General features: G+C 35.4%; 1 protein-coding gene across 3 annotated transcripts in view; it reads left to right on the plus strand.

Annotated features, from left to right (window-relative positions):
• Nucleotides 1–17,387, plus strand: part of RACGAP1 (Rac GTPase activating protein 1) — a 38,922-nt gene extending 21,535 nt beyond the window's left edge. For 2 of the 3 annotated variants that reach the window (XM_031937925.1, XM_023504277.2), the window contains exons 3-17: nt 1,594–1,796; nt 2,671–2,807; nt 3,652–3,721; nt 6,742–6,795; nt 7,466–7,546; nt 7,973–8,090; nt 8,449–8,579; nt 9,098–9,262; nt 10,388–10,483; nt 10,566–10,764; nt 11,169–11,274; nt 11,454–11,586; nt 11,843–11,978; nt 12,394–12,502; nt 16,216–16,445. In XM_031937925.1, the coding sequence (XP_031793785.1) occupies nt 1,594–1,796; nt 2,671–2,807; nt 3,652–3,721; nt 6,742–6,795; nt 7,466–7,546; nt 7,973–8,090; nt 8,449–8,579; nt 9,098–9,262; nt 10,388–10,483; nt 10,566–10,764; nt 11,169–11,274; nt 11,454–11,586; nt 11,843–11,978; nt 12,394–12,502; nt 16,216–16,291 (1,814 nt within the window). In that variant the 3' untranslated portion in view covers nt 16,292–16,445. Of the gene's footprint in view, nt 1–1,593; nt 1,797–2,670; nt 2,808–3,651; nt 3,722–6,741; nt 6,796–7,465; nt 7,547–7,972; nt 8,091–8,448; nt 8,580–9,097; nt 9,263–10,387; nt 10,484–10,565; nt 10,765–11,168; nt 11,275–11,453; nt 11,587–11,842; nt 11,979–12,393; nt 12,503–16,215 lie in introns of all 3 variants that reach the window. The other variant, XM_031937924.1, reaches the window with a different exon arrangement.
• Nucleotides 17,388–17,918: the final 531 nt, after the last annotated feature.

Consider the following 17,918-nt stretch of genomic DNA (forward strand, 5'->3'; position numbering starts at 1 on the left):
TTAATCTCTTTTCAGGGTTAGCTTTCTATCCATTGTTCTAGGGTTTAGAAATGTGTCCTGGTTTGTCATTTTTTAGAAGTTTGACTTTGTGAAATATTTCCAAATGAATGTATTTAAAATTAAGGGGTTATTAAAATTTCTTTAGGCTTCTTAGATTAAAAAAATATTTTGTTAATCCTGGTTTCCCATTTCTGTTACTTTCTAATAATTTATTCAGTACTGTCCTACTAGAATCTTTATAACAATGAAATAATGCAGTTAAGCCAAAAACACACATCCAACAGACTGATAACATGTGCTTCAATCTATACCTTTAGTCTACAGTTACAGTACTACTACTTTGCTGAGGGAAGGGAAATGAGTTTTACCTTCATTCCTCTGAAGATTAGTCTTTATCTTGAATTGGAGTTCTGCCTGTTTTTCTTTGTTTTTGTCATTATTTTATTCTTGCTTTTGTTTGCCATGCTAACATTAGTCTTTTACAAGTCTTCCCAACTTTCTTTTTTGTGTAAATGTGCCATTTGTTATGGGGTGATAATCTGTTATAGTCATATACCACATACATATTCATGTACCACAATTTGCTCAGCCATTCTCCAGTTAATGAATAACCATTGTGTCCACTTTTTTTCTATTACATAAACCTCCTTACTTCTAAGTTCAATTTGGCTTACAATGTTTCTGAGAACATGCTATTAGTCTGTAATATGGCTTAATTTCAATCATAAAATTTCACACATTGGCAAGTTGACCAATGCCAGAATTGCATGCTTGAATTTTTATCAAGGAGTAGTGATTCAATGTAGGTTTGAGATTAAATATACGACAAATATTTCAAATGAATTATAGATGAATAGTTCTTAACTGTAAAGTAACCAGTAAGTAATGCATTAGTCTTTTGGTCACATAGACCAGCTCTCAGAGAAACTCCATGTCTTCCCAACCATGATTTACCAAAAATAGGTAGAATCTTCTGTAACTTTGCAATTGACCGTTTATATACCCTTCAGGGTAGTGTTAAACAGCTAAAGCAAATTGGCTTTTACATACAAATCAATATTTGTATAATTATCTAGCTAAATGGAATTACAGGTCTAGACATACATAACAATCTATATTTACTGGAGCATATTACAGCAGTTACATTTGAATGTGCTGTTCAGTGTCTCTCTGGTGCAGCAATGCATGACTGTAAAAGAGTGTTTTTATTTTATAGCTGTAACTGTCCTGGTATATGACAGATGCCCCAAAGGTGTTTCTTTTTGATTGCATTCTCTTGAAGAGCTTTAGTGTCACATCTGGAACCAGATGACTAATGAGTAACTTATTTGTAACAGATGTCACTGGCCAAAGAAAAAGTGGCCTATCAAAACAGGAACCTCTCCTTATGAAATATGTAAGACCCTCAAATATGGAAGAGTATGGAGCAAAGAGCTTCCGTCCAAAATCTATAGTTGGAACTAGATTGTTTTCAGCTGTATTTGCTCATGGTTCAGCTGGTCTTTTAATGATTCATTTAGAATAAATCCACTTGCTGACTTGTTTATTAGCATTTATTCTCTTTGAATTATTGATATTTTTCCTTTTCCTCAGAATTTATTCAGTTGGCAAAGAATTTTGAAGACTTTCGCAAGAAATGGCAAAGGACAGAGCATGAATTGGGAAGATACAAGGATCTTTTAATGAAAGCAGAGACAGAACGTAGTGCTCTGGATGTGAAACTGAAGCATGCACGAAATCAGGTAGACGTGGAGATCAAACGGAGACAACGAGCAGAAGCCGACTGCGAAAAGCTGGTATGTATTGTTTCTTGAGTTATAACTCTTACTAGCAACCAAGACAGGATCTTTTCCAATGCATCTTGTGATGGACTGGAAATGTCAACCTTTTGCATGGGGGATCTCCAAGCTTTCTGCAAAGGATATTTTCGATTTACATAGTCTAGCATGAGTTGTTGGCTCTCCCTTTATATGCTCTAAACATTGTAGATGCCTCTTGTGGTTATCTCTCTCTCTCTAATTATTTAGTCACTGTAATAGAGAAGAATATACTATAAGGCTTTCTGCATCACTATTCTCTGTTCCAGAACAAAGAATTGGGATTATTCAAACAGTTGAACAGTGTAATTGACAGAGCACTAGCATTTTAATATATTAGGATGGGTTATTGTACAGTAGTGCAGTGTCAGGTTTCAGGTAGGAAGCCCTAATCCATCTTGGTGCAGTGCTTGAGATGCCTGGGTAAATTCAAATTGTTTGGTTCCACTATGTTACAGGTTTGTATCCATTTTAAATGCATCTTGCTCCACAGGCCTGTGTTGACCTGTAGGAAAAAGCCAACAATTGTCCCATAAGATGCTGCTGAAATATTTGCTATGACAAATCTACTTTAAGGCCCTCATTTTAAAATAGTTCTTTCATATTAGCAGTGTAATCTAGAAGTCTTGTAGCAGAAACCCCACTATTTTAAATAGAATTTGTTTTAATACTCAGGGACTGAAAACAATCTAGGCTTGATGTGAATTAATATGCTATTGGTGTAGTAGCCTTCCCGAAAGCCTATTTGCATAATGCTGTATTTTAATGTCTTCTGCTCTGCCTATCCCATAAATCTGAGGTGAAGCTTTCTCCCCTGGCTAGTTATGATGTTTTACTCTGCTGTGGTCTGTAGGAACGACAGATTCAGCTGATTCGGGAGCTGCTCATGTGTGATGCATCTGGCAGTATTCAGCTAAGCGAGGAACAAAAATCAGCTCTGGCTTTCCTCAACAGGGGCCAGCAATCCAGCGGCAATGCTGGGAACAAAAGGTGGGGGAACAGCATCTGTTGTTGTTTGATCAGGATTGTACACAGCTGTCCGAAGTTCTTATTATCTGAACTTGTGAATATTCTGCTTCTGGAGTGTGTGCTGAATAAAACAGGAAAAATGAGGAGAGGAGGGTGGGAAATGAAGGCTTGGGGGCCAGCCTTTTATCTCTTAGTATGACTTTGTCTTGCCACTGGTAAGATTTCGATGTTGGGACTAAATTGCACATCAATAAGTAATTCTGCACATTGTTAAGAAGCCTATAGTGGTAGTGGCAGTTCAGGAATCCTTTGTGTTTATTCTCCAAAGATTTATTGTTGCTTTTTTGGTTTAGAAAGTGTCTAAGCTGTGAGCTTAGGCTAGGCAATTCTAGTTCAGCTAATTCACCATTTAATTTAACATCCAGCAAAATAAATGTGAAAGTCAAGAGCTTTAGGTACTGTGTTGTAGGGTCCAGTTGTCTTATGGAGAGATAGTTATAACTAAAAACATATGAGTTAATTTATTAGAAAACGAGTGCTAGATAGAGTAAATCTGTGTTACATTGAACACAGCTTCGTTTTAGATCAGTTTAAATTTCATTCTTTCACTTGCCACAGATTTTGAGTTGCCTGTGGTAGAAACACAGCTTGGAAGGTGGAGCATCCTACTCTTGTCTGCAACTGGGAGCTAGCTTTGTAAGCCCTTTAAAGAAAAAAAATTACAGCCAAGCTTTGCCCTTGTAGTTGTTTCCATATGAAACAGACTGCTCTTTGTATTGTGTGACCTGACCAGTGGAACTCACTGAGCTTAGAATTTACCTTCTGCTGCCTTCTGTGACTAATACTCTGTTGTTTTACTCTTTAGACTGTCAACCATTGATGAGTCGGGTTCCATTTTATCAGATATCAGCTTTGACAAGACTGATGAATCCCTGGTAATGAAGCTTTGATAAAGCTCCAAAAAGTCTCTATTTCTCTTTTCCCTTTAGATTTTTTCCCTCCCTTTCTCCTTCTCTCTCCCCCCCTTTCCTTCTCTCTTTTCTCTCTCTACCCTTTCCCTCTCCTTCCTACCCCACCCTATCTCCATCTTCCCCCCACCCCACCCCACCCCAAGCACACCGAGGCAACATTCCCTTCCTTTGCTATCTTGTTATTTCATTGGTTTACTATACTCTGAATTCTGACAGAGCAATTGAAAATGGCTTTCTATCACCTGTATTCTCACTCTCAAACACCTATTTAAGAGGCTTTCTTTCTGAAAGAAAGAATGCACAGTTCAGAATTCAACATTGAAATTAATGATGTCCTAATTAATCAAGGCCTCAACTAGTAAATTTAAAAAGAAACAAAACATTTTTTTTTTTTTTAATTTAATAGCCTTTTATTTACAGGATATATACATGGGTAACTTTACACCATTAACAATTGCCAAACCTCTTGTTCCAATTTTTCACCTCTTACCCCTCCCACACACAACCCAAACAAAACATTTTTCAAATCTAATCTGCTTTCTTGTAATTTGGTGAATGAAGGAACAAAATTGGTTCACCATTTACTATGTCCCAAACTCTGTGTTAACCACTCAAAATATAACTAGAAAAGATTAGGTAATTCCTATTCTTGTGGAGCTTATCCTTTTCACTGGGGGAGATCTGCATCAGGGTGAATGGAAAAGTCCCAAAGTCATAAGGATTCAGCAAAGGGAGGGACTGATGGTGGGACTCACAAGTCCTTAGGTTTTGATAGTAGATCAGATGATTACAAGGAGAGAAAGGGAGAGAAGAAGCTATAGGGTAAATGATAACACCTGGTAGTCCTTATTAGAAGAAATGGAATTGGTGACTCATTTCATTCAAGCCACGAAAACAGTTAAGCAGCTTGAATGTGTTGGGCTGAGGGTAGAGAGAGGGTGCCCCCATAGGGATAGGTTGTCCAATTTTCTGCCCATCCCAGATATATATTTAGATGAATAGATTTATTTATTTTTTTTTAAATTTTTTTTTTTTAATTTAATAGCCTTTTATTTACAGGATATATACATGGGTAACTTTACAGCATTAACAATTGCCAAACCTCTTGTTCCAATTTTTCACCTCTTACCCCACCTCCCACCCCCTCCCCTAGATGGCAGGATGACCAGTAGATGTTAAATATATTAAAATATAACTTAGATACACAATAAGTATACATGACCAAAACATTATTTTGCTGTACAAAAAGAATCAGACTCTGAATTATTGTACAATTAGCTTGTGAAGGAAATCAAAAATGCATGTGTGCATAAATATAGGGATTGGGAATTTAATGTAATGGTTTTTAGTCATCTCCCAGAGTTATTTTTCTGGGCATAGCTGGTTCAGTTCATTACTGCTCCATTAGAAATGATTTGGTTGATCTCGTTGCTGAGGATGGCCTGATCCATCAGAACTGGTCATCATCTAGTATTGTTGTTGAAGTATATAATGATCTCCTGGTCCTGCTCATTTCACTCAGCATCAGTTCGTGTAAGTCTCTCCAGGCCTTTCTGAAATCATCCTGTTGGTCATTTCTTACAGAACAGTAATATAGATGAATAGATTTAAACCTTATTTTTCAAGTGTGGGGCTTGAGGAGAAAGTGGTTTATATATATCCCAAGTAGAAGGAAACTACTGATACACAAAAAATAGTTCTAAAGTGTGAGAGGGATTGGCAACTACCATAAGATGCATTTGTGCACAGTGTTTTATGATAAGAAAAGGCTTTCTTTCCTACTGGTTTGGATTTTTCTCCAGGAGACTATCAAAAAAAAAATTTGAGTAATAATGAAATTTCTTTGATGGTCAGTTTTTCTAAGGTACCCAAAGTGGTAAAATATTTTTAAATATGATATTAATTGGGAGAGCCTCTTCGATACAATATATTTCATAGGGGGGAAAGAGTTATTTACTTTTCAGGTTCAAAAATTAGTTGTCGCCTTTTTGAAATGAGAAAAATTAATTTAAACCTAGGATGTTAGTAAAAATTTCAGGGCATTATAAACTCTTAAAATTATAGACATAATTCATTATAAATCAATATTCACAGTAACTCAAACTGAATCAAGTGACCAGTGGCCCAAGTTTTCCTGATTATGAATAGAATTATAATTTCATTAGACCAATTATCCATTGTATAAATTTCCCAAGACTGAAAATTCTGTAAGCCTTAAAAGGAAAATTTTGTAAACTTAATAACAAGTTTGGATTCTAAATTCAAATTATTTAATATAAAGCACCATTATCAGGCATAAGGAGGAGACTTAATTCAGTAATTTGTGTAGACATTTCTTAAGTAGCAGCATTTGATTATTAAATCAAAAAAAGAAAAATGCTCTTTGAGAGTGGGAATGGTGTCTCTCTCGGTTAGATTAGTGAAATGTATAGGATTTCTGCAGATTCTTAAACTCTTGGCAAAAAGAATTAGGAAATGATGAAAACCACAATGTAAAAGCAAGACTTTTGGTAGACTTGATAGACTTTTTGGTCTGTACTTGAAACCTTTACATGTATGTATGTGTATTATCTCAATCATAGTTTTCAGTTATTAAGGGTATTATAATGGTACTGTAGGGGCAGCTAGGTGGATAGAGTGTTGGACCTAGAGTTGGGAAGACCCGAGTTCAAATCCAATTTCAGACATTTACTAGCTGTGTGACTCTGGGCAAGTCATTTAGCCTCTCTCTGCCTTAATTCACCGGAGAAGGAAATGGCAAACCACCCCATGGGCAGTATGGTCCATGGAATGATGAAGATTCTGATACAACAATAAAGATATGTAGTGTGTTTTGGCTGTAGAGTTTAATTTGAAGTTTGCTCCCTATTAAATCTGTAAGCAAGTTGGGTTGAGACAAAAAGTTTTCTGGAAACTTGGATGTGGGGTCAATGCAGGCCTAACAAAAAAATTTTTTTTGAATATGATAATGTGCTTTCCAACAGGATTGGGATTCTTCTATGGTGAAGACCTTAAGGTTGAAGAAGAGAGAAAAGAGGGTATGTTGAGTTCTTTGCTACAAAGGAAGTAGAAAAGTTACAACATGAAATTCAGCTGCAATGCCAAATTCCTAATGTACTGATCCTATTTGGCCTTAAGGGAGCTAGGGGTGGGGTAGGGGGTGGGGGGGGCATGAAATAAAACATTATTAAATTGTGGTTTGTTCTATCAGTGAATGACCAGGTCCCAGCCCTATTTTCTGGCCTGAATTTTATCAGTTTTCATTCTTAGAAAACAATATAATTTATGCCTGCCAACAGTTGCCATCTTAATTTTTATATGAAACATTTTGCTGCCCTAAGAAAAGCTCCAAGTAGAAGTGTGTGTGTGTGTGTGTGTGCATTTCAATTGGAGCAATTGTCCCAAAATTCTGCCTGACCTTAGATAGGATTACAAGCCCTTTTTTACTCAGGTTGTCGTTTACATTCTCAAAGCTTACTCATATAGTTCAGGACACTAAAGCCATTTTATGTGAATATATCTTAAAAACAAATGAAGATGTAAGGTGTGAAGGGCATATTTTGCTTTCTCCTCTTTTGTCTTCTACTTTAATCCTCCTACCCCAAGCTTTAGTCCCTAGTTACTTGATAAAGATTTGCCAGTTTAGTCCTTTTATCTCAAAAAACTACTGCTCCATCCTAACATTATCATTCTTTGTCCCATCTCTAGCGTTCCAACAGTCGACAGTTTATAGAAGGTCCACCAGGACCAATAAAGAAAACCCGTTCCATTGGTTCTACAATAGACCAGGTGAGAGCAATACAGCAGAGACAGTTGTGGTTATGAACATCAAGAGATTTTTGTCCTCTAGCATTGAAAATTCCTAGTGTCAGTAATGCAGTGTTATCATTTGAGATCTAGTTGATGGAGGAAAATTTTTCTGCACAATATAACCTGTCACTTCCTAGTAAACTAGATTACTCCATATCTAATTTGAGCAATTTTTGTCTTATATTTGATTCTAAATAACTTGGGTATGTATTATTATAACCAAATTTTTCATTTTAAAGTATGAGTTTCTAAACATAGAAAAAACCCATTTGGTACCCTAAAATCTGATCAGAATTTAACAGATTATCATGAGCCAAAAAGATTAGGTAGGGAGAAATTTCATTTACTCTACTGTTTTGTCTCTTGCAGCATATTTGCCCCCTCTCATTGATTCCTTTCTTTTAGGGGAATGAATCTATAGTCGCAAAAACTACAGTCACTGTTCCAAATGATGGTGGTCCTATTGAAGCAGTATCCACTATTGAAACTGTGCCCCATTGGACAAGGAATCGGCGGAAAACAGGTCATTTTGGTTTATAGCTAACAATGCTTATGTAAGAAATAGTAAAATTGGAATTCTTAGAATTCTTAGAGTTCTTAGAATAAACTTGCCAGGATGTGTTGAAGTTTCTTGCTGATCCATGAAGAAAAATAGAGCATTTTAGATTGATAAAGCATCATACTGACAGCTTTCAGTCATTAGCTGTGACATTTATTATTGGCTTCATATCTTTGACTTACCTTGAAGATAGGACCTTTTACTAGTTATAGTTGCAAATTAGCTTATTAAAACTTTGTTTTCATGCTTCTTGGGTCCCTGTGAATAATTGGAATAGACCAAAGAATATGAAGTCTGAGTTGTTTATTTTGGTATATTTTAGGCACTTTACAGCCTTGGAATAGTGACTCTACACTGGCTAGCAGGAATGTGGAGTCCAGACCAGAGACTGATAGTTCAAGTACTCCACAAAGTAATGGAGGCATGCGCTTACATGAATTTGTTTCTAAGACGGTAAGTCTATGAATGTCTATAAGAAGAAACTTTTGGTTTGCACTTTAATGATTTTTACTTTATATTTGGGTATACTTTCATATGTGAAGATTAAATAAGCTGTAGCTAAAACACTAAACAGTTGATTTATAGTTCTTTTTTTTAATAGTATTTTTATTATTTCAAGTAAATGGAAAGATAGTTTTCAATATTCATCTTTGCAAAACCTTATGTTCCATATTTTTCTCCCTCTCCTTCCTCCTTCACCTTCTGCAAGACAGCAAGCAATCTGATGTAGGTTAATTCTTCTAGACATGTTTCCATATTCGTCAGGTCATAGTTCATAAGTCTTTTACATACAGTTGTTAGTTTTTTTTAAATGGTGTCATTATTATTTGTTATTCTTCTGGTTCTTACTTGAACTCTTGATCAGTTCATGGAAGCCTTTCCAAGTTTTTCTAAATCTGTTCCTTTATATATCATCCTTCCTGTTTTTTCTTTTAGTTTTCATGATCTTCTTCTGTGCCTGTTCCTTCTAGGTTATTAAACCAGAGTCGTGTGTTCCTTGTGGAAAGAGGATAAAGTTTGGAAAATTGTCCCTAAAATGCCGAGACTGTCGAGTAGTGGCTCACCCAGAATGCCGGGATCGTTGTCCCCTTCCTTGCATTCCAACATTGACAGGCACACCTGTCAGAATAGGAGAGGTACAATTTACTTTGGGAACTGTTCACTGCTTATAGACTCTGTATAGTCATTGAAGCAATTGAGAGACTTCATAGAATTATATGATTATATTGAATTATGTGATTTAGCTTCTGAATATACTAATTAGGACTGAAAAAAACTTTTAGCAAAATCTTTATTTGGTCTTTATTATTATATATTATTTATTAAAAAGAAAAAACGTTGGAAGGAAGAAACCTTTCAAAAACTCTTGGTTTTGGCATCCCTTGGCATTTTGTAAGGTTTCTTGCCTTTATTCAGAAACTAGGAGTAGAACAATTTTGATATAAGGAGTAATTTGCTGATAATTAAAGCTATCTAAAAGCGGAATGAATTATCACAGAAATTATTGGTTATTCCTCATTATAGGTCTCTAAAGACTGAAAGACTACTTGATAGTAATATAATAAAGAATATTTTATACAGGTAAAGGTTTGACCTCAGAGGTCCCTTCCAACTCTTGAAAATTGTCATTCTTTAAAATTGGAGGAGGGGAGAGGCTCAGAGTAATGTGAGGCCATGTTGGAGTTTGAAGCTATTGATTCTAAGAATTTCTCTCAAGATGCTGAGCAAATGTGCATCTGTCAGAGCTTCTCATTTATAGATTCACTAGATTTCTTAGTTCCTTGGTGTTGATTAGTTCTTTGCAATCTTATTAAGCTTAATTAGTTTTAATTGTTGTATAGAAACTCCATAGTCAGGAATGTTTGGTAGAATTGCCCCTTCTTTGCTAGAATACTCTTTCTTTGCATTGACCCTTTTTAGCACTCTTATCTTCCTCTTGACTATTAACAAAACATTTACCTGTTTTTGACCAATAAATATCACTAGAAGGATATGGAATAGATAGGTCTCTTTGGGAAGTATATATAAACACACACATATATCCCATGCAGTATGCAAACAGATCCACACGTAAAATATAATATATAGATATGTACATACATAGCTGGTAATACATACTTTTGGGGATATGATACACAATAATCTAGCCTAAGTCAGGATCTTCTAAAGATGATTAAGTGTGCAAAATTTTCAGGCTATACCTACTAGTCTGAGTGCTGTTGAAGCATAATTGTAAGTTTTCTTTCTTCTTTTTTTTTAAGGGAACTCTGGCAGATTTTGTGTCTCTGACTTCACCAATGATCCCCTCCATTATTGTTCATTGTGTAAATGAGATCGAACAACGGGGGTTGAATGAGGTAAGATTTAGAGGCAGGAGTCAGGATTGTGGTTGCATTTTGCAAATAGAACTTTCTTCAATCGAGGGTCTTCTGATTATAGGCAGGTCTCTATAGGATCTCAGGTTGTGACCGGACAGTAAAAGAATTGAAAGAGAAGTTCCTTCGATCAAAAACTGTGCCTATTCTTAGTAAAGTAGATGACATCCATGCTATATGTGGCCTTCTTAAAGACTTTCTTCGGAACCTCAAGGAACCCCTTCTGACCTTTCGGTTAAATAAGACCTTTATGGAAGCAGCAGGTAAGGACTGATCTGAGGGGAAAATTGTTTTTTGTGATGGCTTTTGTTTTAGGTATTATCTTTAATGTTATTAGGGGGAAAAAAGAATCTGCAAACGTTTAGTTCAAAGATTTTTTTGAGTACCTTCATAGTTGACATCATTGCAGTAATTTGTGTGGTCTTAGATCATGAACAAAGTACTTTCTTAACTAAAGAGCCGGTGTTTTTTTTTTTTTTTAAGTTCTGACTTCTAATATTGAGCTGTTGGTCAGTATCCTGCTTGTTAATGGAACTTGAGGCTGATGTAGCCATGAACCTAATCAAAAATGTACTATATAGATGATCCTTTTTAGTCAATAACCCAAATACCTGCTGTCAGGGGAAAGGAGCCTTTAGGCTTTTGAGTATTTTCTTTTCATTTATAGAACTCACAGATGAGGACAACAGCATAGCTGCCATGTACCAGGCTATTGGTGAACTCCCCCAGGCCAACAGAGACACATTAGCTTTCCTCATGATACACTTGCAGAGGTCAGTGTAAATGTTTCTTTGATAACATCTATCTCTGGAGGTTATAGAATTTACAATTGGAAAGATTCTGAACTGACTGATGTGGGGAGTTCTAATTTATTTTTAGTTGGGATCTATATTTTGCTATTTCTATAAGAGTTAATAGCATACTTTCTGACTTAACATTTTCTTTGGTCTAGAGTTGCTCAGAGCTCCAGCACTAAAATGGATGTTGCCAATTTGGCCAAAGTCTTTGGTCCTACAATAGTTGCTCATGCAGTACCTAATCCTGATCCTATGACAATACTACAGGATACCAAACGCCAGCCCAAGGTAATCCGGAACATGATGTTCCTAAAAATCTATATCACATGATAAACTAGCTATGGGTGGGTTTTACCATATAGTTCTCAAAGGATATACAACAAATTATCCGTATTTTCACAGGCATATGTGAATGTTCAGATGTCTTAACTATCCAACAGAGATTCCTCATCACAGATAATAATACTGTGTCATGGCTTTAAAAGGAGGAAAACATTATTTTTGAGGTATTTAGGAAATGATCTCTAGGTGTTGGCCTTTTCAGGTGGTAGAACGCCTGCTTTCTCTGCCACTGGAATACTGGAGTCGGTTCATGATGGTAGAACAGGAGAACATTGACCCAATGCATGGCATCGGAAACTCCAATGCTTTTTCTACACCACAGACGCCAGATGTTAAAGGTAAGGATCTCTAGGCAGATCTTAAATAAATAAGTGTTCTTCCTGAAGAAGTAATATCTAATTGGATTAAGGCCTGTCATTAGCTTTGGTAATATTCTCTTCCTTCATTTTCCTTAAAGCTATCTTTTTAATTGCCAGTACTTTTTAGGGGACAATGGATCTTTTAATCAACCATGGGAAAGATAAATAAAGCAGGTAAACATTTGTGCAAGGTTACTAGAGATAGTAAGTCATTTGTTAAGGTTTTACATATATATATATGACAAATCTTTGGGTTTTTGAATTTAGCTCTTTTGATAGTATCCCCAATGAGGTTTTTTTTAATATGAAATTGAACATGGATGAATTTATCTCTTTTCTAGAATGTTTTTTCCCCACATGTTGATAATTTTTATTTTTTTTGTTGTTGTTGAAGTGAGTGTATTAGGGCCTTTGACTACTCCTGAGCAGCAGCTCATCAAGACTCCTTCATCCAGTTCACTGTCCCAGAGGGTCCGTTCTACCATCAGTAAGAATACTCCTAAGTAAGTAGGCTTTGACTTCTCAGTGTTTTTAAATGGCTTTTCTTCTGTTGATTAGTCCCTAAGCAAAAGAAAACTTTTGAAATTAAAAAAAAAAATTAGAGGAAAAAAAAGGAGATAACTTTTCAGACATATCCATATGATGACAGAAGACAAAACTGATCATTTTGATTATAAAAAATTCAAGATTTTGTTTGAACAAAATCAGTAGAAAGATGTGAAAGAAAAGAAAAACTGTTTCTAGAATATGGGAAATCTGATACCCAAGGTAAACATAGAAACCAAACTGCAGATTGTCACCTTCTTTAAACTCCTAGTCTTGTCTAGAACATTGAGAAATTAAATGACTTGGCAAGTTTCATGCAAACCAATATATATCATAGGCAGTACTTAAACTTGGTTCTGGAGCTACATCTCAAACATTAAAAAAAATTCTCCATTAGATAACTGGTCAATGAACTTAAACAATTTTTTTATAATTTTTTATTGATGCCTTTTGTTGTAATAACACATTTCTTTCTTTTATATAGCCCTTTGTCTTTCCCTATACTAACCGCCATTCTTTGTAACAAAGATTTTATTTTTTTTAATTAAATAACTTTTTATTGACAGAACCCATGCCAGGGTAATTTTTTACAACATTATCCCTTGCACTCACTCCTGTTCCGATTTTTCCCCTCCCTCCCTCCACTCTCTCCCCAAGATGGCAAGCAGTCTTATACATGTGTAACAAAGATTTTAAAAGAAGGGAAAAAAAGTTAAGCAACACTTTACTAGCACACTGATCATGTCTTACAGTCTGCTATACCTATGGTTCGGTTGGTTGATTATCCATCATTCTCAAAAAGGACCAAAATGACATCACTTTCTTAGAAGTCAAGTTAGTGTGTCTGACTATGGTTGATCAGAACAACGCTTTGCCATAGGCTGGACATAGATGTTCCCTATGAACATTTGGGGTGGTTTCTTTTAACTTGGCACATCTCATGTTTCTTGTGAGCTAATTCAATTCTGCCTTGCTCAGAGCACAGTACCTTCTTTGATGAGGGTACACCATGCTGGGCAGTCCTATATCAGTATCTCCCATGTCATATAATCTTTTCTAAAGTTCTTAAAGAAATAGTTTTGAGAATATCCTTGTATTGCTTTTTCCTGTGTAAGTTCCCTATAAAATAGTGTTTTTTGACAGTTTTAACAATGTTGCCAGCTCAATGGAGTAACTCTTAAGTCGTGTTTAAATGCTTGGCACTTTAGTTTGAGAAAGGACTTCAGTGTCTGATATTTTATCTTGCCATCTGATCTTAAAGAATTTCCCTAAGAGAATTCAAATGATAAATGGTTTATCACCTCTGAAAATGAAGAAAGAGGGGAGCATTTTTCCAAAATCAAGCTGATCATTATAATTGCTCAACCTTCAGAGGTTTTTTGAGGGAAGAAGGGGAAGTCCGTTATTATTCTTTTTCTGTTTACATTGTTGTAATAAATATTGTCTAAGTTGCTTTCCTGGCTCAGCTTACTTCACCAGGCATCCTTTTGTCTGACTTAAAATGTTTTCCTGAATTCTTCATATCCATCATTTGTTATAGCAGTATTCCATCATATTCACATTCATTTTGTTTAGCCATTCTTTAATTGATGGGCACATCAAAAGTGCTTCTATGAATATTTTGGAATATATGGAATCTTTGAACTATTTAAGGTATATGCCTAGCAGTGGAGTCTCTGGGGCAAAGGATACAGACATTTTAGTTATTTTCTTGTCATAGTCCCAAATTCCAGCAAGCATTTACCTAGTACTTGCTCAGTCTTAGCCTTCTTAAGACACAGACAAAAATGAAGTAGTTCTTGCCATTAAGAAACTTAAATTCATTCTGTCAGGATTCTACTTTGATATAGAGGTTATTTCAAAAATCTTACTGAACTAAGATTTTTGGCATTTTTGATATAGTATATGTAGAGTAATTTGGGGGAGGAAGCAGTAGTACCTGAGGATATAAGGGAAGACTATGCAAGACATGGGTTTTAGAGGAAGAAATTTTCAAAAGAAGAAATGAAAACTACTAATAATCATATGAAGAAATGCCCCAAATCATTGAAATAGAAAAATAGTAAAACAAAACATATAACATTCCATCTAAAAATCCATAGGAGTTCTTTGGCACCAGCAACTACCCACCTATGTGTCCTTTTTATATACATTTATTAGAATAATATATAATATATACACATTTAGGATATTCTTGGTGATCTTTATTAAAGTATACTCGGGCTCTTTTTCTCCCATCTTGCTCCTTTTCACCTTAAAAAAAAGACAAGTGAAATTCCATAGTAGAACCCACATATTGATCATCATGCAGTTGATTAAAAGGTGTAGAGCAGGGGTCCTCAAAACTATGGTCCATGTGCCAGATGCGACAGCTGAGGACGATTATCCCCCTCACCCAGGATTATGAAGTTTCTTTATTTTTAAAGGCCCACAAAACAAAGTTCTTATTTTTACTGTAGTCCGGCTCTCCAACAGTCTCGAGGACAGTGAATTGGCCCACTATTTAAAAAGTTTGAGGACCCCTGGTAGAGAAATTAAAAATAGAGAAATTAAAAGATCTACACTGTGTTTTTTTATTTGATTGGGGGAAAAAAACAAAACAGTGCCTTAAAGGTTCTCCTAAAACAACAGTGTTTCCTCTTAACATATTAGAAGTTATATAAGATTTCCTGAAAGATATGCCAGAATATGTTCAAACCTTTTATTATTATCTTGCTGTAGTTATTTTGCCTAGAGTGTCATGGAGCAGAGATTCAGTGTAGAGTCCAAATTATAGAGGGCCTCTCTAAAGATGGTGAGATCTTGCACCTGTTTCTGTTTTGTGGATGATATTGTATTGATTGTATCATGCCCCAGAATGCTGCAGCACCTTCCAGAGAATCATGATAGAGCATTGAATTTGGAATCAGAAACATTTGGATTTGAATTGATGCAATCATGGGTTCATTTGAATGCAATTTGAATTTTGATGTTTCTTAGTATTTTATTTTTGTGTTGTAGTCGTCTTGTAATTGTTCTGGGTCTGTAACAGCATGTTTTGTGGTAATAAGACTTGAAACTAAATAAGTACTTGATAATTGGGTTATGGTTGCGCAAATTGTGGCATGTGGATGTTATAGAATGTTACTGTATCATATTTGCATGAATGAAGAGGCATTTATTAAGCACTTATTATGTGCAAGACATTATAAAATACAGGAAGCAAATTCTTCTTTGGAAAAAGTGTAGGAGGATTTGTTTGGACTGATGTAAAATGAAGGAAATGGCATACACAGTGACTGTAATTAGGCAAAAGAAAACAATACTAAGAATCTATAAAATGGGGAATAAATTCAATGGCCAGGCTTGGTGGGTGAGGGGTGGGGAGGAAAATCCTCATTTCCCTCCTCTTGATAAAAAAGTGAGTGGGCATGGTCTATATGTGTGGAAGTGTTGCACAACCTTTTAGACTCAGTCTTTATGGCTATGGATTTTTTGTCTTTAACTGTTGTGCTAAGATTCTGTGGCAGGAGGTGCCCCCACACTGAATGGGACTGAGCTCATTATGTTATAGCAATGTTGATGTTTTCAGGATTTCTTTAAACATGAACTGAAAACAATCAAGAGGTGAATATATTGTTCATGTTCTTTTGTTGTGTATTCTCTAAATGTAATTCCTATTTCATTTTAGGTTTGGAAGCAAGAGCAAATCTGCTACCACCCTGGGACGGCAAGGCAACTTTTTTGCCTCTCCAATGCTCAAGTGAAGCTTCTCTACTTTTGTTTCTTCCCTGGCATTTATGCTCTACAAGAAAGCCCACACCTGTATACTCTGTTCTGTGGCCTCCTATACCTTCTATTACTTTTGTCATTCTCTAGGCTTTTGATTAAATTTAACTGTGCATGGAATTTTTATTAAAACTTATTATATATACACATAGATATCCTCAGTTCAAGTAGAAATATCTAATATTGGTAGTTTTTGTTAACTTTTAAGTGAGAAGAAGATCTATGCAGAGATGGGAATTAGATGAATTCTTTAGAAAATACTAGGTGGTGGTGGTTGTTTTTGGTAAGTTTCCTGTTAGCTTGAAGTTTAAATGCTGCCCATGAAATGACCCAGCTGTCCCAAAGATTTTTTTTTTTTTTTTTTTTAAGAGTTATTTCCTTGTGGTAGTGGCAAGAATCCCATCTCTGGCAAAACTCACATGTCTTAGAGGGGAGAGTAAAAGCAGGGGAGTGGGGAAGGAAGAGATAAAGGGACTATAGGATGCCAACTTCAATCAGCAAACATAAAATTTCCTTTACCACTGTATCTGACTCTATTCTGAACATGGTAGTTTGGTGTGCCAGTTAGAAATAAATAAATTCGCGCTTGGCTTAACATGAATTAATTAGCTCTTGATATTAAGTGGGCATAGCCTTGTAAATATACTAAAGCTTATATTTATGTGTGGTACATGACTGGAAGTTTCCATTAGTTGGGGTCAAATCCAGTCTTTTTAAAAATAAATTTCTGCTGGTACTTGACCCTCATCTTATCTAGAGAGATATCATTTCTGGAGGTTGATAAATTTTCTGTTGGGTGTCCTGTCTGATGGTCAGGAGAGTAGAATTTAAAATTAGTATTAGCATAGCTTTATATGACAGAGTAAGCACTGGTCATTTTTTTCTTTGCACTTTGGATGCTGGGATTTGCCCCTGGAACATGTTTATATCCCTAGGGTTTTTCTTCAAAAGACTTATCCCAATATTTGTAAGAGTGGTTTCTTTTATATCCATATTTCAGAAATTGTACTGACTTTTGTCAAATTTGGATATTTTGATAACTTTGAAAAAAGTAAACTGCTTTTTCATTAAGAACATGGAGTTCGTTTGTTTTCCTGGTTTAATTAAAAATTGTAATCTTATTTTTAGTAATCTTATTTTTACATCGAATTTATTTCAAATATATTCCTTTCCTCTCCTTTATCAATGAACCACCCTTTGTAACAGACTAAAAAAAAAGTTGTTCAACAAAATTAGCCTTAATTAACATAAAATTATATAAAAAATTAGATAACAAAAGCATACTTTTCAGGTGACCAATTGGTCATAATTGCATAGCCTTTGATTTGTATTTTTTGCTAATTACACCATGATGTTCATTGTGGTTTTGTTTACAATGCCTCAATTCTATCAGTCTCAACATGAATTCTCCATGTTGTTTTTTAGAGGGCAGTGATACTCTACTTGTTTACTACTTGTTTAATCATTCTCTGGTTGGACAACTGTTTTGATTCCAATTCTTTGTTACCATAAATACTGCTTCTCTGAATTCTGGTAGATGTTACCCCACCCCCTCCCCCCCTTTTTTTACCCCTATCTAAAAGCTTTTTTTCTATAAAAAAAATT

This window comes from Sarcophilus harrisii, chromosome 5, assembly GCF_902635505.1.
Source record: "Sarcophilus harrisii chromosome 5, mSarHar1.11, whole genome shotgun sequence".
NCBI lineage: Eukaryota > Metazoa > Chordata > Mammalia > Dasyuromorphia > Dasyuridae > Sarcophilus > Sarcophilus harrisii.